At 45.2% G+C, this 23,725-nt stretch overlaps 1 protein-coding gene across 1 annotated transcript in view; it reads right to left on the reverse strand.

Annotated features, from left to right (window-relative positions):
* The window catches only part of LOC119955277 (F-actin-monooxygenase MICAL2-like), a 201,203-nt gene that overhangs the window by 18,688 nt on the left and 158,790 nt on the right, over nucleotides 1-23,725 (reverse strand). Inside the window, exons 3-6 of the mRNA XM_038781348.1 lie at nucleotides 16,260-16,467; nucleotides 9,188-9,301; nucleotides 4,406-4,507; nucleotides 1,293-1,448 (exon numbers count right to left, since the gene is read on the reverse strand). Of these exons, the coding sequence (XP_038637276.1) occupies nucleotides 1,293-1,448; nucleotides 4,406-4,507; nucleotides 9,188-9,301; nucleotides 16,260-16,467 (580 nt within the window). The remainder of the gene's footprint in view (nucleotides 1-1,292; nucleotides 1,449-4,405; nucleotides 4,508-9,187; nucleotides 9,302-16,259; nucleotides 16,468-23,725) is intronic.

Consider the following 23,725-nt stretch of genomic DNA (forward strand, 5'->3'; position numbering starts at 1 on the left):
TCCCTCAGTATCTTCTCCAACAGTTTGCCTACCACTGACGTCAAGCTCACAGGTCTACAATTCCCTGGATTTTCCCTGCTACCTTTCTTAAACAAAGGGACATTAGCAATTCTCCAGTCCTCCGGGACCTCACCCGTGCTCAAGGATGCTGTAAAGATATCTGTTAAACGTAATGTAATGTAAAGTAGTATAAAAGCAACTGTATTGCGCCTCTCTCTCTCTCTCTTTCGGGTGTACTGTGACCAGGATAGGAGTATAAGATTAGCTCAGACGGTTAGTGTAGTTAAGCATAGTTACTGTAGTTAGAACTTGTTGACCTTCAATGTTAAAGTAAAGAACTCACGCAATTATTGTTATAGTTACTCTATCAACCTGTTGTTACGACTGGACGAGTTTGAGTCTTCATCGAGATTCAGAAAACCTCATCAGCAACCAAGGGTTCAGTAACACATGTTACGCTCCGCAAAACAGACAAAGAAGTGTATTAAAAGATGATACAGGAGTGTAATAAAAGAGATCCAATTCAAATTAGGGCAGCATGGTAGCACAAATGGTCAGCACTGTGGCTTCACAGCGCCAGGGCCCCAGGTTCGATTCCCCGCTGGGTCACTGTCTGTGCGGAGTCTGCTCGTTCTCCCCGGGACTGCGTGGGTTTCCTCCGGGTGCTCCGGTTTCCTCCCATAGTCCAAAGACGCGCAGGTTAGGTGGATTGGCCATGATAAATTGCCCTTAGAAAAATGAAAATCGCTTATTGTCACGAGTAGGCTTCAATTAAGTCACTGAAAAGCCCCTAGTCGCCACATTCCGCCGCCTGTTCGGGGAGGCTGGTACGGGAAGTGACCAAAAAGGTTAGGAGGGGTTATTGGGTTACGGGATAGGGTGGAAGTGAGGGCTTAAGTGGGTCGGTGCAGACTCGATGGGCCGAATGGCCTCCTTGTGCAGTGCATGTTCTATGCTCTATGTTCTAAATGATCAAAATGGTTCTATGAGTTTACAGAGCGTAGGTAGAGGTAATTATTTCCTCTGGTGGAGCGAGTTCAGAGCAAAGGCAATTGCTCTCCTCCAGGGTAAGTAGAGATGTGCGATAAATACTGGTGAAGACAGCAAAGCCCACGGCCCACGAATGAATCAAGAAACATAACGCTTAAAATTCAAGTCCAGCGGCGAGGGACAATTTCAGGAAACGCTTCATCACGAAAAGGGGATGGAAATGTGCTATTTCTGTCCCAAGAGACTGTGAATTACGGAGGGTTAGGATTAGTTAGGAGCATTAGGATCCATCGAATACAAACCTGTGGCTTCCTTTAGGTCCTGGAAGAATTTCTGGTTGAAGATGAAGGCGACGCCACTGATCTCCTGGGCCTGGGCCTCCTCCCGCGAGTGCCGGTTAATGAAGTTGGCAGTGATGGCAATCGCCAGTTTCCCTCGGAACTCCTTCCTCCTAAATCCTTAAACAGGAAGGCACAGTTAGTCAGGAGCTGGGCTATGGGCTGGACTTAACCGTGGCTCACCTACTGGCAGCAGGATGGGCACGATGACAACGTATTAGAAAGCAGCAATAGACAAACAGAGAGCACCATACAGTAACATAGGATGATCATGGCTCGGCACAACATCGAGGGCCGAAGGGCCTGTTCTGTGCTGTACTGTTCTATGTTCTATCTCTCCCTCAGACAGTTCACTCTCTCTCTCTCTCACTCCCTCAGACAGTTCACACTCTCTCCCTCCCTCAGACAGTTCACACTTTCTATCTCTCCCTCAGACAGTTCCCTCTCTCTCCCTCAGACAGTTCACTCAATCTCTCTCTCTCCCTCAGACAGTTCACTCTCTCTCACTCACTCAGACAGTTCACACTTTCTATCTCTCCCTCAGACAGTTCACTCTCTCTCCCTCAGACAGTTCACTCTCTCTCACTCACTCAGACAGTTCACACTTTCTATCTCTCCCTCAGACAGTTCACTCTCTCTCTCCCTCAGACAGTTCACTCAATCTCTCTCTCTCCCTCAGACAGTTCACTCTCTCTCTCTCTCTCTGACAGTTCACACTCTCTCTCTCAGACAGTTCACTCTCTCTCTCCCTCAGACAGTTCACTCTCTCTCTCTCTCTGACAGTTCACACACTCTCTCCCTCCAACAGTTCACTTCTCTCTCTCCCTCCAACAGTTCACTTCTCTCTCTCCCTCGGACAGTTCTCTCTCTCTCTCTCTCAGACAGTTCACTCTCCCTCAGACAGTTCACTCTCTCTCTCTCTCTCTGACAGTTCACACTCTCTCTCTCAGACAGTTCACTCTCTCTCTCCCTCAGACAGTTCACTCTCTCTCTCTCTCTGACAGTTCACACACTCTCTCCCTCCAACAGTTCACTTCTCTCTCTCCCTCCAACAGTTCACTTCTCTCTCTCCCTCGGACAGTTCTCTCTCTCTCTCTCTCAGACAGTTCACTCTCTCTCAGACCGTTCTCTCTCTCTCCCTCAGTCTGCTCTCTCTCTCTCCCTCAGACTGCTCTCTCTCTCTCTCTCCCTCAGACAGTTCACTCTCCTCTCTGACAGTTCACTCTCTCGCTCTCTCTCTCCCTCAGACAGTTCATTCTCTCTCTCTCTCTGATAGTTCTCTCTCTCTCTCTCTCCCTCAGACAGTTCTCTCTCTCTCTCCGTCAGGCAGTTCACTCTCTCTCTCTCTCTCTCTCTCTCTGACAGTTCTCTCTCTCTCTCTCTCTCCCCCTCAGACAGTTCATTCACTCTCTCTCTCTCTGATAGTTCACTCTCTCTCTCTCCCTCAGACAGTTCTCTCTCTCTCTCTCCCTCAGACAGTTCTCTCTCTCCCTCAGACAGTTCTCTCTCTCTCTCTCCCTCAGACAGTTCTCTCTCTCTCTCCCTCAGACAGTTCACTCTCTCTCTCTCTCCCTCAGACAGTTCCCTCTCTCTCTCTCTCTCTCTCTCCCTCAGACAGTTCCCTCTCTCTCTCTCCTTCAGACAGTTCACTCTCTTTCTCTCTCTCTCCCTCACACAGTTCACTCTCTCTCTCTCTCTCTCTGACACTTCACTCTCTCTCTCTCTGAGACTGTTCACTCTCTCTCTCCCTCAGACAGTTCACACACTCTCTCCCTCAGACAGTTCTCTCTCTCTCTCCCTCAGACAGTTCACACTCTCTCTCTCCCTCAGACAGTTCTCTCTCTCTCTCCCTCAGACAGTTCACTCTCTCTCTCTCCCTGACAGTTCTCTCTCTCTCTCCCTCAGACAGTTCTCTCTCTCTCTCTCTCTCCCTCAGACCGTTCTCTCTCTCTCTCTCTCCCTCAGACAGTTCTCTCTCTCTCCCTCAGACAGTTCACTCTCTCTCTCTCTCCCTCAGACAGTTCTCTCACTCTCTCTCTCTCCCTCAGACAGTTCACTCTCTCTCTCCCTCAGACAGTTCACTCTCTCTCTCTCTCCCTCAGACAGTTCACTCTCTCTCTCCCTCAGACCGTTCTCTCTCTCTCTCTCCCTCAGACAGTTCTCTCTCTCTCTCCCTCAGACCGTTCTCTCTCTCTCTCTCCCTCAGACAGTTCTCTCTCTCTCCCTCAGACAGTTCACTCTCTCTCTCTCTCCCTCAGACAGTTCTCTCTCTCTCTCTCTCTCCCTCAGACAGTTCACTCTCTCTCTCTCTCTCTCTCTCCCTCAGACCGTTCTCTCTCCCTCAGACAGTTCTCTCTCTCTCTCTCTCTCTCTCCCCCTCAGACAGTTCTCTCTCTCTCCCTCAGACAGTTCTCTCTCTCTCTCTCTCTCTCCCCCTCAGACAGTTCTCTCTCTCTCCCTCAGACAGTTCTCCCTCTCTCTCTCTCTCCCTCTCCCTCAGACCGTTCTCTCTCTCTCTCTCCCTCAGACAGTTCTCTCTCTCTCCCTCACAGTTCACTCTCTCTCTCTCTCCCTCAGACAGTTCTCTCTCTCTCTCCCTCAGACAGTTCACTCTCTCTCTCTCCCTCAGACAGTTCTCTCTCTCTCTCTCTCCATCAGACAGTTCTCTCTCTCTCTCTCTCTCTCTCTCTCTCCCTCAGACAGTTCACTCACTCTCTCTCTCTCCCTCAGACAGTTCTCTCTCTCTCTCTCTCCCTCAGACAGTTCTCTCTCTCTCTCTCTCTCCCTCAGACAGTTCTCTCTCTCTCTCCCTCAGACCGTTCTCTCTCTCTCTCCCTCAGACAGTTCACTTTCTCTCTCCCTCAGTCAGTTCTCTCTCTCTCTCAGACAGTTCACACTCTATCTCGCTCTCTCCCTCAGACTGTTCACTCTCTCTCTCTCTGACAGTTCACTCTCTCTCTCTGACAGTTCACTTTCTTTCTCTCTCCATTGGACAGTCCACTCTCTCCCCTGCACTCTCCCCTGGATAGTTCACTCGCTCTCCTCCTCTCTTGCCCTCTCCTATTTACTCCGCTTACCTTCCAGTGTGTTCCTCCGGCCGTCAGCACCAATCACAACATCAAACTCAAACTGTGTCATCTTGCTGGTGGAAGGGTTAATTTCTGCTCTCCAACCAGAACCTGAAATCAGAAAGCAGCGGGAGTGATCAGTGAGGGACAGAGGAGCCGCGTTCCTGTTTGTGAATCCTGCCCTGACTGGGCTGCGTGGGCAGGGCCAAGACTCCAGCGGTCAGGCTCGCCCCCATGGGATTGACAGCCTCTCGGAAATGGCCGTCCACAGCACAAAGTGCCATTGTCACGTGACTGATCGATTTATTGTCACATGCACCGAAGTTCAGTGAAAAGTATGTTTTTGCGGCCAAGGGAACGTACACAATATGTAAATAGCAGACAGAAGAATAATCAAAAGAGAACATTGACAAATGGTACATCGACAAACAATGATTGGTTACAGTGCGGAGTAAGGGTATAAACAAAGCAAATACAGGAGCAAGAGCAGCATAGGGCGTCGTAGATAGTCTTCAGTCCGAGGGGGAGTCGTTGAGGAGTCTTGTAGCTGTGGGGAAGAAGCTGTTCCTATGTCTGGATGTGCGGGTCTTCAGACCTATGCATCTTCTGCCTGATGGAAGGGTCTGGAAGAGGGCAAAGCCTGGGTGGGAGGGGTCTCTGATAATCAATGGAAGAACGGCAAGCTTGTCTGATGCATTGGGCTGAGTTATAATTTGTTTATTCGATGACGATGTGAGATTGGTGTCTCTCCCATGGTCACTGAATCAGTTTCAGAGTTTGCCAATCGCAGTGGAGCTTTCTCGCAACCAGAATTGGAGATGGTTTAATAATTTTGATACATATTGGCATATTGAAGGCACAGTCCCTCACAAAGATATTGGGCAGGATTCTCCCATTCGGCGGCAGAGTGTCCACGCTGTCGGAAACGGCGGGGTGAATGGGCCGCTGGGAGTACCGATTCTGGCCCCTTCAGGTTCACGCCGCTCCAGCCTCCCATTCCGGCATGAACTGTGCGGCGCAGGATCCGCGCATGCGCAGTGGTGACGGTGCCAACCCGCACGTGCACGGTGGCCTCCCTCAACGCGCCGGCCCCGACGCAACATGGCGCGGGAGTTCAGGGGCCGGTGCGGACGAAAATAGGCTCAGGGAGCGAGGGGCCGGTCCGCCGATTGGTAGGCCCTGATCGCGAGCCAGGCCCCATCGGAGGCCATCCCCGGGATCGGAGTTCCCCCATCCGACCCTGCGCGCAGAGTTCCCCCCGGCTGCGACCAGGTGTGGACGGCGCCGGCGGGACTCCGCCTTTTTAGAGCGGCCGCTCGGCCAATCCCGGGCCGGAGAATCGGCGGCTTGGCCGCGTACGGAGACACGCGACCGACGCCGCACCAAATGGCGCCGATTCGCCGCTCCACAGAGAATTGCGTGCCGGCATCGGGGCGGCGTGGCCCGGTTGCAGGGATTCTCCGTCCCGGCCCCGGGCTGGGAGAATCCCGCCCATTGTCAATCCAGAACCAGGAAGTGATCCCAATCCAACCGATACCTTTCATTATTAAAAATTTCCGTGACCATCACTGCTTGTGCACTGAGGCAGTGTCATACAGAGAGGAGTAACTACAGGCCGGGCTGTCCGCTTAATGCCGAGCTTGTGGAGGCTATTTCATCAATAATCTGGACAAAGATTAGTAGTTACTGATAAGAATATGGATTATTGGAAGAAACTCAATGAGAATACAATGAAGATGAGACAGCCCTGGCCGAGTTTCTGGATGAATGAAGAGAGTGCGCGAGGCCAGGTAATAAAACCAGGAAAAACTGCCAAAGGTCAGCCGCATTGGCAGACTCTGTGGCCACCACAGGAAAACTGCCGCTCTTCCTCGATCAATTCATCGGCCGTTAATGGGCTGGTGGCCACCAGTGCCTCGTGGAACACGACCGATTCCAGTGAAAAAGTGTCTGATTCGCCAAAGTCAGGATTCACACTCGACAGGCTGACAAACTGCAGTGGCACAGTGGTTACCACTGCTGCCTCACAGAGCCAGGGACTCGGGTTCAGTTCCGGCCACGGGCGACTGTCTCTTTGGAGTCTGCACTTTCTCCCCGTGTCTGCGTAGGTTTCCTCTGAGAGCTCCGATTTCCTCCCACAGAGGGTTGATGTCGAATGGGCCGAAAGGCCTCCTTCTGTACTGTAGTGATCCTATTACACTACATAAGCACTCCTCTCCTCATACACACTCATCCAGATTTATTTAGCGATGACACTCAGGATTGAGGGATTTACACAGAGATGACTCTCGGGATTCAGGAATTTAAACAGCGATGACACTCGGGATTGAGGGATTTACACAGCGATGACACTCGGGATTGAGGGATTTACACACCGATGACACTTGGGATTGAGGGATTTACACAGCGATGACACTCGGGATTGAGGGATTTACACACCGATGACACTCAGGATTGAGGGATTCACACAGCGATGACACTCGGGATTGAGGGATTTACAAAGCGATGACACTCGGGATTGAGGGATTTACACAGCGATGACACTCGGGATTGAGGGATTTACACACCGATGACACTCAGGATTGAGGGATTCACACAGCGATGACACTCGGGATTGAGGGTTTCACACAGCGATGACACTCGGGATTGAGGGATTCACACAGCGATGACACTCGGGATTGAGGGATTCACACAGCGATGACTCTCGGGATTGAGGGATTCACACAACGATGACACTCGGGATTGAGGGATTACACAGCGATGACTCTCAGGATTGAGGGATTACACAGCGATGACACTCGGGATTCAGGGATTTACACAGCGATGACACTCGGGATTGAGGGATTACACAGCGATAACACTCGGGATTGAGGGATTCACACAGCGATGACACTCGGGATTGAGGGATTTACACAGCGATGATACTTGGGATTGAGGGATTCACACAGCGATGACACTCGGGATTGAGGGATTTACACAGAGATGACACTTGGGATTGAGGGATTTACACAGTGATGACACTCGGGATTGAGGGATTCACACAGCGATGACACTCGGGATTGAGGTATTTACACAGCGATGTCTCGGGATTGAGGGATTTACACAGCGATGACTCTCGGGATTGAGGGATTCACACAGCGATGACTCTCGGGATTGAGGGATTACACAGCGATGACACTCGGGATTGAGGGATTTACACAGCGATGACACTCGGGATTGAGGGATTTACACAGCGATGACTCTCAGGATTGAGGGATTACACAGCGATGACTCTCGGGATTGAGGGATTTACACAGAGATGACTCTCGGGATTGAGGGATTCACACAACGATGACACTCGGGATTGAGGGATTCACACAGCGATGACTCTCAGGATTGAGGGATTACACAGCGATGACACTCGGGATTCAGGGATTCACACAACGATGACTCTCGGGATTGAGGGATTCACACAGCGATGACACTCGGGATTGAGGGATTTACACAGCGATGACACTCGGGATTCAGGGATTCACACAGCGATGACACTCGGGATTCAGGAATTTAAACAGCGATGACACTCGGGATTGAGGGATTTACACAGCGTTGACTATCGGGATTGAGGGATTTACACAGCGATGACACTCGGGATTGTGGGATTTACACAGCGATGACACTCGGGATTGAGGGATTCACACAGCGATGACTCTCGGTATTGAGGGATTTACACAGCGATGACACTCGGGATTGAGGGATTTACACAGCGATGACTCTCGGGATTGAGGGATTTACACAGCGATGACTCTCGAGATTGAGGGATTTACACATCGATGACACTCGGGATTGTGGGAGTTACACAGCGATGACTCTCGGGATTGAGGGAATCACACAGCGATGACACTCGGGATTGAGGGATTACACAGCGATGACTCTCAGGATTGAGAGATTTACACAGCGATGACACTCGGGATTGAGGGAGTTACACAGCGATGACTCTCGGGATTGAGGGAATCACACAGCGATGACACTCGGGATTGTGGGATTTACACAGCGACGACACTCGGGATTGAGGGATTTACACAGCGATGACTCTCGGGATTGAGAGATTTACACAGCGATGACACTCGGGATTGAGGGATTTACACAGCGATGACACTCGGGATTGAGGGATTTACACAGCGATGACACTCGGGATTGAGGGATTTACACAGCGATGACACTCGGGATTGAGGGATTTACACAGCGTTGACACTCGGGATTGAGGGATTTACACAGCGATCACACTCGGGATTGAGGGATTTACACAGCGATGACTCTCGGGATTGAGGGATTTACACAGCGATGACACTCGGGATTGAGGGATTTACACAGCGATGTCTCTCGGGATTGAGGGATTCACACAGCGATGACACTCGGGATTGAGGGATTTACACAGCGATGACACTCGGGATTCAGGGATTTACACAGCGATGACACTCGGGATTGAGGGATTCACACAGCGATGACACTCGGGATTGAGGGATTTACACAGCGATGACACTCGGGATTGAGGGCTTTACACAGCGATGACTCTCGGGATTGAGGGATTTACACAGCGATGACACTCGGGATTGAGGGATTCACGCAGCGATGACACTCGGGATTGAGGTATTTACACAGAGATGACTCTCGGGATTGAGGGATTTACACACCGATGAACCTCGGGATTGAGGGATTTATACAGCGATGACGCTCGGGATTGAGGGATTCACACATCAGTGTTGCACATGCAAAGATACACAATATTCGCCCACCACTGTCAATTTCACTTACTTGGATTTTTCTGGCCTCTGGGTGGGAGTAACCCACGGAATTCCACATTTAGGTGTATCTCGATCCCCAGGATCAAGGCAATCTTCAGCAGGACCAGCTGCAATTGTCGGATACCTTTTAGTGCAGGAGTAATGTTTAACACAGTTAGTACAGGAGTAATGTTTAGGGGCTGGTTTAGCTCACTGGGCTAAATCGCTGGCTTTTAAAGCAGACCAAGCAGGCCAGCAGCACGGTTCGATTCCCGTACCAGCCTCCCCGGACAGGCGCCGGAATGTGGCGACTAGGGGCTTTTCACAGTAACTTCATTGAAGCATACTCGTGACAATAAGCGATTTTCATTTCATTTCATGTTTAACACGGTTAGTACAGGAGTAATGTTTAACACTGTTAGTACAGGAGTAATGTTTAACACAGTTAGTGCAGGAGTAATGTTTAACACTGTTACTACAGGAGTAATGTTTAACACTGTTACTACAGGACTAATGTTTAACACAGTTAGTGCAGGAGTAATGTTTAACACTGTTACTACAGGACTAATGTTTAACACAGTTAGTGCAGGAGTAATGTTTAACACTGTTACTACAGGACTAATGTTTAACACAGTTAGTGCAGGAGTAATGTTTAACACTGTTAGTACAGGAGTAATGTTTAACACAGTTAGTGCAGGAGTAATGTTTAACACTGTTACTACAGGACTAATGTTTAACACTGTTAGTGCAGGAGTAATGTTTAACACGGTTAGTGCAGGAGTAATGTTTAACACGGTTAGTACAGGAGTAATGTTTAACACTGTTAGTGCAGGAGTAATGTTTAACACGGTTAGTGCAGGAGTAACGTTTAACACTGTTAGTACAGGAGTAATGTTTAACACGGTTAGTACAGGAGTAATGTTTAACACTGTTACTACAGGACTAATGTTTAACACTGTTAGTGCAGGAGTAATGTTTAACACTGTTACTACAGGACTAATGTTTAACACTGTTAGTGCAGGAGTAATGTTTAACATTGTTAGTACAGGAGTAATGTTTACCGTTGTTAGTACAGGTGTAATGTTTAACACGGTTAGTACAGGAGTAATGTTTAACATTGTTAGTACAGGAGTAATGTTTAACACGGTTAGTACAGGAGTAATGTTTAACATTGTTAGTACAGGTGTAATGTTTAACACTGTTAGTGCAGGAGTAATGTTTAACACTGTTAGTACAGGAGTAATGTTTAACACGGTTAGTACAGGAGTAATGTTTAACACTGTTAGTACAGGAGTAATGTTTAACACTGTTAGTACAGGAGTAATGTTTAACACTTAGTACAGGAGTAATGTTTAACACTGTTAGTACAGGAGTAATGTTTACCGTTGTTTGTACAGGAGTAATATTTACCGTTGTTTGTACAGGAGTAATGTTTAACACTGTTAGTACAGGAGTAATGTTTAACACTGTTACTACAGGACTAATGTTTAACACAGTTAGTGCAGGAGTAATGTTTAACACTGTTACTACAGGACTAATGTTTAACACTGTTACTACAGGAGTAATGTTTAACACGGTTAGTACAGGAGTAATGTTTAACACTGTTAGTGCAGGAGTAATGTTTAACACAGTTAGTGCAGGAGTAATGTTTAACATTGTTACTACAGGAGTAATGTTTAACACTGTTAGTACAGGTGTAATGTTTAACACGGTTAGTACAGGAGTAATGTTTAACACTGTTAGTACAGGAGTAATGTTTAACACGGTTAGTACAGGAGTAATGTTTAACACTGTTACTACAGGAGTAATGTTTAACACTGTTAGTGCAGGAGTAATGTTTAACACAGTTAGTGCAGGAGTAATGTTTAACACTGTTAGTACAGGAGTAATGTTTAACACGGTTAGTGCAGGAGTAATGTTTAACACTGTTACTACAGGAGTAATGTTTAACACTGTTAGTGCAGGAGTAATGTTTAACACTGTTAGTACAGGAGTAATGTTTAACACTGTTAGTACAGGAGTAATGTTTAATACTGTTAGTACAGGAGTAATGTTTAACACTGTTAGTACAGGAGTAATGTTTAACACTGTTACTACAGGAGTAATGTTTAACACGGTTAGTGCAGGAGTAATGTTTAATACTGTTAGTACAGGAGTAATGTTTAACACGGTTAGTACAGGAGTAATGTTTAACACGGTTAGTACAGGAGTAATGTTTAACACTGTTACTACAGGAGTAATGTTTAACACTGTTAGTACAGGAGTAATGTTTAACACGGTTAGTACAGGAGTAATGTTTAACACTGTTAGTACAGGAGTAATGTTTAACACTGTTAGTACAGGAGTAATGTTTATCACTGTTAGTACAGGAGTAATGTTTAACACGGTTAGTAGAGGAGTAATGTTTAACACTGTTAGTACAGGAGTAATGTTTAACACGGTTAGTACAGGAGTAATGTTTAACACTGTTAGTACAGGAGTAATGTTTAACACTGTTAGTACAGGAGTAATGTTTAACACTTAGTACAGGAGTAATGTTTAACACTTACTACAGGAGTAATGTTTAACACTGTTAGTACAGGAGTAATGTTTAACAATGTTAGTACAGGAGTAATGTTTACCGTTGTTTGTACAGGAGTAATATTTACCGTTGTTTGTACAGGAGTAATGTTTAACACTGTTAGTACAGGAGTAATGTTTAATACTGTTAGTACAGGAGTAATGTTTAATACTGTTAGTACAGGAGTAATGTTTAATACTGTTAGTGCAGGAGTAATGTTTAACAATGTTAGTACAGGAGTAATGTTTAACACTGTTAGTACAGGAGTAATGTTTAATACTGTTAGTGCAGGAGTAATGTTTAACAATGTTAGTACAGGAGTAATGTTTACCGTTGTTTGTACAGGAGTAATGTTTACCGTTGTTTGTACAGGAGTAATGTTTAACACTGTTAGTACAGGAGTAATGTTTAATACTGTTAGTACAGGAGTAATGTTTAATACTGTTAGTACAGGAGTAATGTTTACCGTTGTTAGTACAGGAGTAATGTTTAACACGGTTAGTACAGGAGTAATGTTTAACACTGTTAGTACAGGAGTAATGTTTAATACTGTTAGTACAGGAGTAATGTTTAATACTGTTAGTACAGGAGTAATGTTTACCGTTGTTAGTACAGGAGTAATGTTTAACACGGTTAGTACAGGAGTAATGTTTAATACTGTTAGTGCAGGAGTAATGTTTAACACTGTTAGTACAGTGTTAGGTGGATTGGCCATGCTAAATTCCCCTAGTGTCCTAAAAAAAAGTAAGGTTAAGGGGGGGGTTGTTGGGTTACGGGTATAGTGTGGATACATGGGTTTGAGTAGGGTGATCATTGCTCGGCACAACATCGAGGGCCGAAGGGCCTGTTCTGTGCTGTACTGTTCTATGTCTATGTATCTAGGAGTAATGTTTAACGCTGTTCGTATGGGAGTAATGTTTAACACTGTTAGTACAGGAGTAATGTTTAACGCTGTTCGTATGGGAGTAATGTTTAACACTGTTAGTACAGGAGTATTGTTTAACACGGTTAGTACAGGAGTAATGTTTAACACGGTTAGTGCAGGAGTAATGTTTAACACGGTTAGTGCAAGAGTAATGCTTAACACGGTTAGTACAGGAGTAATGTTTAACACTGTTAGTACAGGAGTAATGTTTAACACGGTTAGTGCAGGAGTAATGTTTAACACGGTTAGTGCAGGAGTAATGTTTAACACGGTTAGTGCAGGAGTAATGTTTAACACTGAGTACAGGTGTAATGTTTAACACGGTTAGTGCAGGAGTAATGTTTAACACGGTTAGTGCAGGAGTAATGTTTAACACTGTTAGTACAGGTGTAATGTTTAACACGGTTAGTGCAGGAGTAATGTTTAACACTGTTACTACAGCAGTAATGTTTAACACGGTTAGTGCAAGAGTAATGTTTAACACGGGTAGTGCAAGAGTAATGTTTAACACTGTTAGTACAGGTGTAATGTTTAACACGGATAGTGCAGGAGTAATGTTTAACACGGTTAGTGTAAGAGTAATGTTTAACACTGTTAGTGCAGGAGTAATGTTTAACACTTAGTACAGGAGTAATGTTTAACACTGTTAGTACAGGTGTAATGTTTAACACTGTTAGTGCAGGAGTAATGTTTAATACTGTTAGTACAGAAGTAATGTTTAACACGGTTAGTGCAGGAGTAATGTTTAACACTGTTAGTACAGGAGTAATGTTTAACACTGTTAGTACAGGAGTAATGTTTAACACGGTTAGTACAGGAGTAATGTTTAACACGGTTAGTACAGGAGTAATGTTTAACACGGTTAGTACAGGAGTAATGTTTAACACGGTTAGTGCAGGAGTAATGTTTAACACGGTTAGTACAGGAGTAATGTTTAACACGGTTAGTACAGGAGTAATGTTTAACACGGTTAGTACAGGAGTAATGTTTAACACTGTTAGTACAGGAGTAATGTTTAACACTGTTAGTGCAGGAGTAATGTTTAACACGGTTAGTACAGGAGTAATGTTTAACACGGTTAGTGCAGGAGTAATGTTTAACACGGTTAGTACAGGAGTAATGTTTAACACGGTTAGTACAGGAGTAATGTTTAATACTGTTAGTACAGGAGTAATGTTTAATACTGTTACTACAGGAGTAATGTTTAACACTGTTAGTACAGGAGTAATGTTTACCGTTGTTTGTACAGGAGTAACGTTTAACACTGAGTACAGGAGTAATGTTTAACACTGTTAGTACAGGAGTAACGTTTAACACGGTTAGTACAGGAGTAATGTTTAACACTGTTAGTACAGGAGTACTAACAGGAGTTTATGGGCAGCACGGTAGCATGGTGGTTAGCATAAATGCTTCACAGCTCCAGGGTCCCAGGTTCGGTTCCCGGCTGGGTCACTGTCTGTGCGGAGGCTGCACATCCTCCCCGTGTGTGCGTGGGTTTCCTCCGGGTGCTCCGGTTTCCTCCCACAGTCCAAAGATGTGCGGGTTAGGTGGATTGGCCATGCTAAATTGCCCGTAGTGTCCTAAAAAGTAAGGTTAAAGGTGGGGGGGGGGGGGGGGGGGGGGGGGGGGGGGGGGTTTGTTGGGTTACGGGTATAGGGTGGATACATGGGTTTGAGTAGGGTGATCATTGCTCGGCACAACATCGAGGGCCGAAGGGCCTGTTCTGTGCTGGACTGTTCTATGTTCTATGTTCTAATGTTTAACACAGTTAGTACAGGAGTAATGTTTACCGTTGTTTGTACAGGAGTAATGTTTAACACTGTTAGTACAGGAGTAATGTTTAATACTGTTACTACAGGAGTAATGTTTACTGTTGTTTGTACAGGAGTAATGTTTAACACTGTTAGTACAGGAGTAATGTTTAATACTGTTATTACAGGAGTAATGTTTACCATTGTCTGTACAGGAGTAATGTTTAACACTGTTAGTACAGGAGTAATGTTTAATACTGTTACTACAGGAGTAATGTTTACCGTTGTTTGTACAGGAGTAATGTTTAACACTGTTAGTACAGGAGTAATGTTTAATACTGTTAGTACAGGAGTAATGTTTACCATTGTTTGTACAGGAGTAATGTTTAACACAGTTAGTACAGGAGTAATGTTTAACACGGTTAGTACAGGAGTAATGTTTAACACTGTTAGTACAGGAGTAATGTTTAACACTGTTACTACAGGAGTAATGTTTAACACTGTTAGTGCAGGAGTAATGTTTAACACTGTTAGTACAGGAATAATGTTTAACACGGTTAGTGCAGGAGTAACGTTTAACACTGAGTACAGGAGTAATGTTTAACACGGTTAGTGCAGGAGTAACGTTTAACACTGAGTACAGGAGTAATATTTAATACTGTTACTACAGGAGTAATGTTTACCATTGTTTGTACAGGAGTAATGTTTAACACTGTTAGTACAGGAGTAATGTGTAATACTGTTACTACAGGAGTAATGTTTACCGTTGTTTGTACAGGAGTAATGTTTAACACTGTTAGTACAGGAGTAATGTTTACCATTGTTTGTACAGGAGTAATGTTTAACACGGTTAGTACAGGAGTAATGTTTAACACTGTTACTACAGGAGTAATGTTTAACACTGTTAGTACAGGAATAATGTTTAACACGGTTAGTGCAGGAGTAACGTTTAACACTGAGTACAGGAGTAATGTTTTACACTGTTAGTACAGGAGTAATGTTTAATACTGTTAGTACAGGAGTAATGTTTACCGTTGTTTGTACAGGAGTAATGTTTAACACTGTTAGTACAGGAGTAATGTTTAACACTGTTCATACAGGAGTAATGTTTAACACTGTTAGTGCAGGAGTAATGTTTAACACTGTTAGTACAGGAGTAATGTTTAACACTGTTCGCACAGGAGTAATGTTTAACACGGTTAGTACAGGAGTAATGTTTAACACGGTTAGTACAGGAGTAATGTTTAACACGGTTAGTACAGGAGTAATGTTTAACACTGTTCGCACAGGAGTAATGTTTAACACGGTTAGTACAGGAGTAATGTTTAACACGGTTAGTACAGGAGTAATGTTTTACACTGTTAGTGCAGGTGTACTGATTAACACGGTTAGTGTGAAACATTACTCCTGTACTGTTTGTACAGGAACAACGTTTAACACTGTTTCAGATTGGCTCAGTTAGTGTTGGCGAGGGTCAGTTAGAGTGAATTAGTCCACATGGATCACTTTGAGTCCGTGAGGGTCAGGAATGGTCATTAAGGAGAGAAAAGATGGTGAGATTGGGGAGAGTCTGTGAAAGACGACTATCCGGGTCGGACGGAGAGGAGGTGAGGGTTCATTAGAGTAAGGAAGAGTCGAGAGAGATGGAGTGATAGGCCCAGAGGGACAGGGAGTAATGAGGTAAATAGGAAACTATGGTGTGAATTTGGGAGCATGCAGGACATACAGGGAGAGAGGATAATATTGGGAGAAACAGAGGGAATCCGGCAGAGCCCTGGGAAACATAGTGATCCTGTCACAATTTCTTTCCCTGAATTAAGTGTAACAGAAGGCAGGGCAATAATAGGATGGATGGACTGTGACTCACTGATATGGTCAATGGCTCCAGCGCAGAATTTCCCGTAGATTTTCTTGGCCCCCAGGTTCCGCAGATCCTGAATCGTGTACGGCCACAAGTGCAAGACATTGTTTCTGGAGAAGGTGTCTCGTTTCTCCACAATGATAGCTTTGGCTCCGAGGAATGCCAGCTCAATGGCTGTACGCAGGCCACATGGACCAGCTCCAATCACCAGACACTACAAAGAGCAACAGAAGATGAAGTTAGTGACGGCAAGACAAACACTAACGCAGACTTTACCTCATGGTTTGGAGGTGTCCGGTGGGGGGGGGGGGGGGGGGCAGGAGAGAGTGCTGGAGGAGATATTATTACTGAATGGTTAACGAGCTGACACAGCTCAGAAAGCACAGAGGGGAGACCAGACCTTAGGTCAAGCTTCACCCGTTCACTGCGTTCACAGAACTGGGAGCAGAGGGCACGAGGAGAGGCAGAAACAGGCGGGGAGAGCACTGTGGCACGGTAAAGGATGTGCACTCCCATCAGAACTTGCTCACATATACAGGAGTTGGAAAAGCTGATCAAAACCACGCAGGAACCTGGACATTTCATCAGATGGGGAAGTTCTGCTAAACGTTTATTAAACACTGGATTTGGGAATAATCTGGATTGTAGAATGGTATTAGAATGTCACAGCGACAACCTAGAAATTCTGGGTAAAACATTAGAAAGCAGATATATTAGTTGTTCACAAATCCAAATATATCTTCCCGCTCTCTGCTCTAAACCAACTTTCCAAAAATCATCTAAAATTATCCTGTGAGTTGCTTCGGTCAGGCTCCAAAGCTCGTCAGAAACCTGGGCTTTATGAACAATTGGTTTGGAGACTGGACAGATTCCAGTGTACACAATCAGACTGGACAGATTCCAGTGTACACAATCAGACTGGACAGATTCCAGTGTACACAATCAGACTGGACAGATTCCAGTGTACACAATCAGACTGGACAGATTCCAGTGTGCACAATCAGACTGGACAGATTCCAGTGTACACAATCAGGCTGGACAAATTCCAGTGTACACAATCAGACTGGAGAGACTCCAGTGTACACAATCAGACTGGACAGATTCCAGTGTGCACAATCAGACTGGACAGATTCCCGTGTACACAATCAGACTGGACAGATTCCCGTGTACACAATCAGACTGGAGAGATTCCAGTGTGCACAATCAGACTGGAAAGATTCCAGTGTACACAATCAGACTGGACAGATTCCAGTGTACACAATCAGGCTGGACAGATTCCAGTGTACACAATCAGACTGGACAGATTCCAGTGTGCACAATCAGACTGGACAGATTCCAGTGTACACAATCAGACTGGACAAATTCCAGAGTACACAATCAGACTGGAAAGGTTCCAGTGTACAAACAGACTGTACAGATTTCAGTGTACAATCCAACTAGAAAGGTTCCAATGTACACTCAGACAGGACAGATTCCAGTGCACAATCAGAATGGGCCGAATCCACTGTACGATCAGACTGGACAGATTGCACTGCACAATCCGACTGGACAGATTGCACTGCACAATCCGACTGGAAAGATTCCAGTCCACAATCAGAATGGGCCAATTCCACTGTACAATCAGACTGGACAGATTGCACTGCACAATCTGACTGGACAGATTCCAGTGTACAATCTGATTGGACAGATTCCAGTGTACAATCTGACTGGACAGATTCCAGTGTACAATCTGACTGGAAAGATTGCAGTGTACAATCTGACTGGACAGATTGCAGTGTACAATCTGACTGGACAGATTCCAGTGTACAATCTGACTGGACAGATTGCAGTGTACAATCAGACTGTACAGATTCCAATGTACAATCAGACTGGACAGATTCCACTGTACAATCTGACTGGACAGATTCCAGTATACAATCTGACTGGACAGATTGCAGTGTACAATCAGACTGGACAGATTCCAGTGTATCATCTGACTGGGCAGATTCCAGTGTACAATCAGACTGGACAGATTCCAGTGTACAAGCAGACTGGACAGATTCCAGTGTACAATGTGACAGGACAGATTCCACTGTACAATCTGACAGGACAGATTCCACTGTACAATCAGACTGGACAGATTATAGTGTACAATCAGACTGGACAGATTCCAGTGTACAATCTAACAGGACAGATTCCACTGTACAATCTGACAGGACAGATTCCACTGTACAATCAGACCGGACAGACTCCAATGTGCAATCGGACTGGACAGATTCCAGTGTACAATCAGACTGGGCAGATTCCAATGTACAATCAGACTGGACAGATTCCAGTGTGCAATCAGACTGGACAGATTCCAGTGTACAATCTGACTGGAAAGATTCCAGTGTACAATCTGACTGGAAAGATTGCAGTGTACAATCTGACTGGACAGATTGCAGTGTACAATCTGACTGGACAGATTCCAGTGTACAATCTGACTGGACAGATTGCAGTGTACAATCAGACTGTACAGATTCCAATGTACAATCAGACTGGACAGATTCCACTGTACAATCTGACTGGACAGATTCCAGTATACAATCTGACTGGACAGATTGCAGTGTACAATCAGACTGGACAGATTCCAGTGTATCATCTGACTGGGCAGATTCCAGTGTACAATCAGACTGGACAGATTCCAGTGTACAAGCAGACTGGACAGATTCCAGTGTACAATGTGACAGGACAGATTCCACTGTACAATCTGACAGGACAGATTCCACTGTACAATCAGACTGGACAGATTATAGTGTACAATCAGACTGGACAGATTCCAGTGTACAATCTAACAGGACAGATTCCACTGTACAATCTGACAGGACAGATTCCACTGTACAATCAGACCGGACAGACTCCAATGTGCAATCGGACTGGACAGATTCCAGTGTACAATCAGACTGGGCAGATTCCAATGTACAATCAGACTGGACAGATTCCAGTGTGCAATCAGACTGGACAGATTCCAGTGTACAATGTGACTGGAAAGATTCCAGTGTACAATCTGGCTGGACAGATTACAGTGCACAATTCTGACTGGACAGATTCCAGTGTATAATCTGACTGGACAGATTCCAGTATACAATCTGACTGGACAGATTGCAGTGTACAATCAGACTGTACAGATTCCAATGTACAATCAGACTGAACAAATTCCACAGTACAATCAGACTGGACAGTTTCCAGTGTACAATCGGACTCGACAGATTGCAGTGTACAATCAGACTGAACAGATTCCAGCGTGCAATCGGACTGGACAGATTCCAGTGTACAATCTGAAAGGACAGATTCCACTGTACAATCAGACAGGACAGATTCCAGTGTACAATCAAACTGGACAGATTCCAGTGTATAATCTGACTGGACAGTTTCCAGTGTACAATCGGACTCGACAGATTGCAGTGTACAATCAGACTGGACAGATTCCAGTGTGCAATCGGACTGGACAGATTCCAGTGTACAATCAGACTGGACAGATTCCAGTGTGCAATCGGCCTGGACAGATTCCAGTGTGCACTCAGGCTGGACAGATTAGAGTGTACAATCAGACTGGACAGATTGAAATCTACAATCAGACTGGACAGATTCCAATGTACAATCAGACTGGGCAGATTCCAGTGTACAATCAGACTGGACAGATTCCAGTGTACAAGCAGACTGGACAGATTCCAGTGTACAATCTGACAGGACAGATTCCACTGTACAATCTGACAGGACAGATTCCACTGTACAATCAGACTGGACAGATTATAGTGTACAATCAGACTGGACAGATTCCAGTGTACAATCTAACAGGACAGATTCCACTGTACAATCTGACAGGACAGATTCCACTGTACAATCAGACCGGACAGACTCCAATGTGCAATCGGACTGGACAGATTCCAGTGTACAATCTGACTGGACAGATTGCAGTGTACAATCAGACTGTACAGATTCCAATGTACAATCAGACTGGACAGATTCCACTGTACAATCTGACTGGACAGATTCCAGTATACAATCTGACTGGACAGATTGCAGTGTACAATCAGACTGGACAGATTCCAGTGTATCATCTGACTGGGCAGATTCCAGTGTACAATCAGACTGGACAGATTCCAGTGTACAAGCAGACTGGACAGATTCCAGTGTACAATGTGACAGGACAGATTCCACTGTACAATCTGACAGGACAGATTCCACTGTACAATCAGACTGGACAGATTATAGTGTACAATCAGACTGGACAGATTCCAGTGTACAATCTAACAGGACAGATTCCACTGTACAATCTGACAGGACAGATTCCACTGTACAATCAGACCGGACAGACTCCAATATGCAATCGGACTGGACAGATTCCAGTGTACAATCAGACTGGGCAGATTCCAATGTACAATCAGACTGGACAGATTCCAGTGTGCAATCAGACTGGACAGATTCCAGTGTACAATGTGACTGGAAAGATTCCAGTGTACAATCTGGCTGGACAGATTACAGTGTACAATTCTGACTGGACAGATTCCAGTGTATAATCTGACTGGACAGATTCCAGTATACAATCTGACTGGACAGATTGCAGTGTACAATCAGACTGTACAGATTCCAATGTACAATCAGACTGAACAAATTCCACAGTACAATCAGACTGGACAGTTTCCAGTGTACAATCGGACTCGACAGATTGCAGTGTACAATCAGACTGAACAGATTCCAGTGTGCAATCGGACTCGACAGATTCCAGTGTACAATCAGACTGGACAGATTCCAGTGTACAATCAGACTGGACAGATTCCAGTGTACAATCAGACTGGACAGATTCCAGCGTGCAATCGGACTGGACAGATTCCAGTGTACAATCTGAAAGGACAGATTCCACTGTACAATCAGACAGGACAGATTCCAGTGTACAATCAAACTGGACAGATTCCAGTGTATAATCTGACTGGACAGTTTCCAGTGTACAATCGGACTCGACAGATTGCAGTGTACAATCAGACTGGACAGATTCCAGTGTGCAATCGGACTGGACAGATTCCAGTGTACAATCAGACTGGACAGATTCCAGTGTGCAATCGGCCTGGACAGATTCCAGTGTGCACTCAGACTGGACAGATTACAGTGTACAATCAGACTGGACAGATTGAAATCTACAATCAGACTGGACAGATTCCAATGTACAATCAGACTGAACAGTTTCCAGTGTACATTCGGACTGGACAGATTGCAGAGTACAATCAGGCTGAACAGATTCCACTGTACGATCTGACTGGACAGTTTCCTGTGCACAATCTGACTGGACAGAGTTCAGTGTACAGGCTGACTGGACAGATTCCAGTTTGCAATAAAACCCGACAGATTCCATTTTGCAATCAGACTGGACAGATTACAGTGTGCAATCAGGCTAGACAGATTTCAGTGTGCAATCAGACTGGACAGATTCTAGTGTGCAATCAGACTGAACAGTTTCCAGTGTGTAGTCAGACTGAACAGATTCCAGTGTACAATCAGACTGGACAGATTCCAGTGTACAGTAAGACTGCAAAAATTCCAGTGTGCAATCAGACTGGACAGATTCCAGTGTGCAATCAGACTGGACAGATTCGAGTATACAATCTGACTGGACAGATTGCAGTGTATAATCAGACTGGACAGATTCCAATGTACAATCAGACTGGACAGTTTCAAGTGTACAATAGGACAGGACATATAGGGGCTGTTTAGCACAATAATGGCTGTTTAACACACTGGGCTAAATCGCTGGCTTTGAAAGCAGATGAAGGCAGGCCTGCAGCACGGTTCGATTCTCGTAACAGACCCCCACCCCGAACAGGCGCCGGAATGTGGCAACTAGGGGTTTTCACAGTAACTTCATTGAAGCCTACTCGTGACAATAAGCAATTTTCATTTCATTTCCATTTCATTTCATATTCCAGTGTACAATCAGACTGGCCAGATTCCAGTGTGCAATCAGACTGGACAGATTCCAGTGTGCGATCAGACTGGACAGATTCCAGTGTGCAAACAGACTAGACAGGTTCCAGTTTACAATCAGACTGAGAAATTCCAGTGTACAATCAGACAGGTCAAATTCCACTGTACAATCAGACTGGATAGATTACAGTGTACAATCAGACAGGACAGATTCCAATGTACAATCAGACTGGACTGATTCCAATGTGCAATCAGAATGGACTGATTCCAATGTACAATCACACTGGACAGATTGCAGTGTACAATCAGACTGGACAGATTGCAGTGTACCATCGGACTGGACAGATTCCAGTGTACAATCAGACTGGACAGATTCCAGTGTACAATCATACTGGACATATTGCAGTGTGCAATTGAACTGGACAGATTCCAGTGTGCAATCAGACTGGATAGATTCCAATGTACAACCAGACTTGACAGATTGCAATGTACAATCAGACTGAACAAATTCCATAGTACAATCAGACTGGACAGTTTCCAGTGTACATTCGGACTGGACAGATGCCAGTGAACAATCAGACTGGACAGATGCCAGTGTGCAATCAGACTGGACAGATTCCACCGTACAATCTGACTGGAGAAATTCCTATGCACAATCTGACTGGACAGATTCCAGTGTACAGTCAGGCTGGACAGATTCCAGTGTGCAATCAGACTGGACAGATTCCTGTGCACAATCTGACTGGACAGATTTAAGTGTGCAATCTGACTGGACAGATTCCATTCTGCAACCCGACTCGACAGATTCCATTCTGCAATCAGACTGGACAGATTCCGGAGTGCAATCAGAGTGAACAGAGTCCAGTGTGCAATCAGACAGGACAGATCCCAATGAACAATCAGATTGGAGTGATTCCAATGTACAATCACACTGGACAGATGCCAGGGTACAATCAGACTGGACAGATTCCAGTGTACAATCTGACTGGACAGATTCCAGTGTGCAATCAGACTGGACAGATTCCAGTGTACAGTAAGACTGGAAAGATTCCAGTCTACAATCAGACAGGACAGATTGCAATGTACAATCAGACTGGAGTGATTCTAATGTACAATCAGACTGGACAGATTGCAATGTGCAATCAGACTGGACAGATGCCAGTGTACAATCAGACTGGACAGATTCCAGTGAACAATCAGACTGGACAGATTCCAGTGTGCAATCAGACTGGACAGATTCCACCGTACAATCTGACTGGACAAATTCCTATGCACAATCTGACTGGACAGATTCCAGTGCACAATCTAACTGGATAAATCCCATTGTACAATTAGACTGGACAGATTCCAGTGCACGATCTGACTGGACAGATTCCACTGTACAATTAGACTGGATAGATTCCAGTGTGCAATCGGACTGGACAGATTCCAGTGTACAATCAGATTAGACAGATTCCAATGTACAATCAGACTGGACAGATTCCAGTGTGCAATCGGACTGGATCGATTCCAGTGTACAATCAGATTAGACAGAT

This window comes from Scyliorhinus canicula, chromosome 20, assembly GCF_902713615.1.
Source record: "Scyliorhinus canicula chromosome 20, sScyCan1.1, whole genome shotgun sequence".
NCBI lineage: Eukaryota > Metazoa > Chordata > Chondrichthyes > Carcharhiniformes > Scyliorhinidae > Scyliorhinus > Scyliorhinus canicula.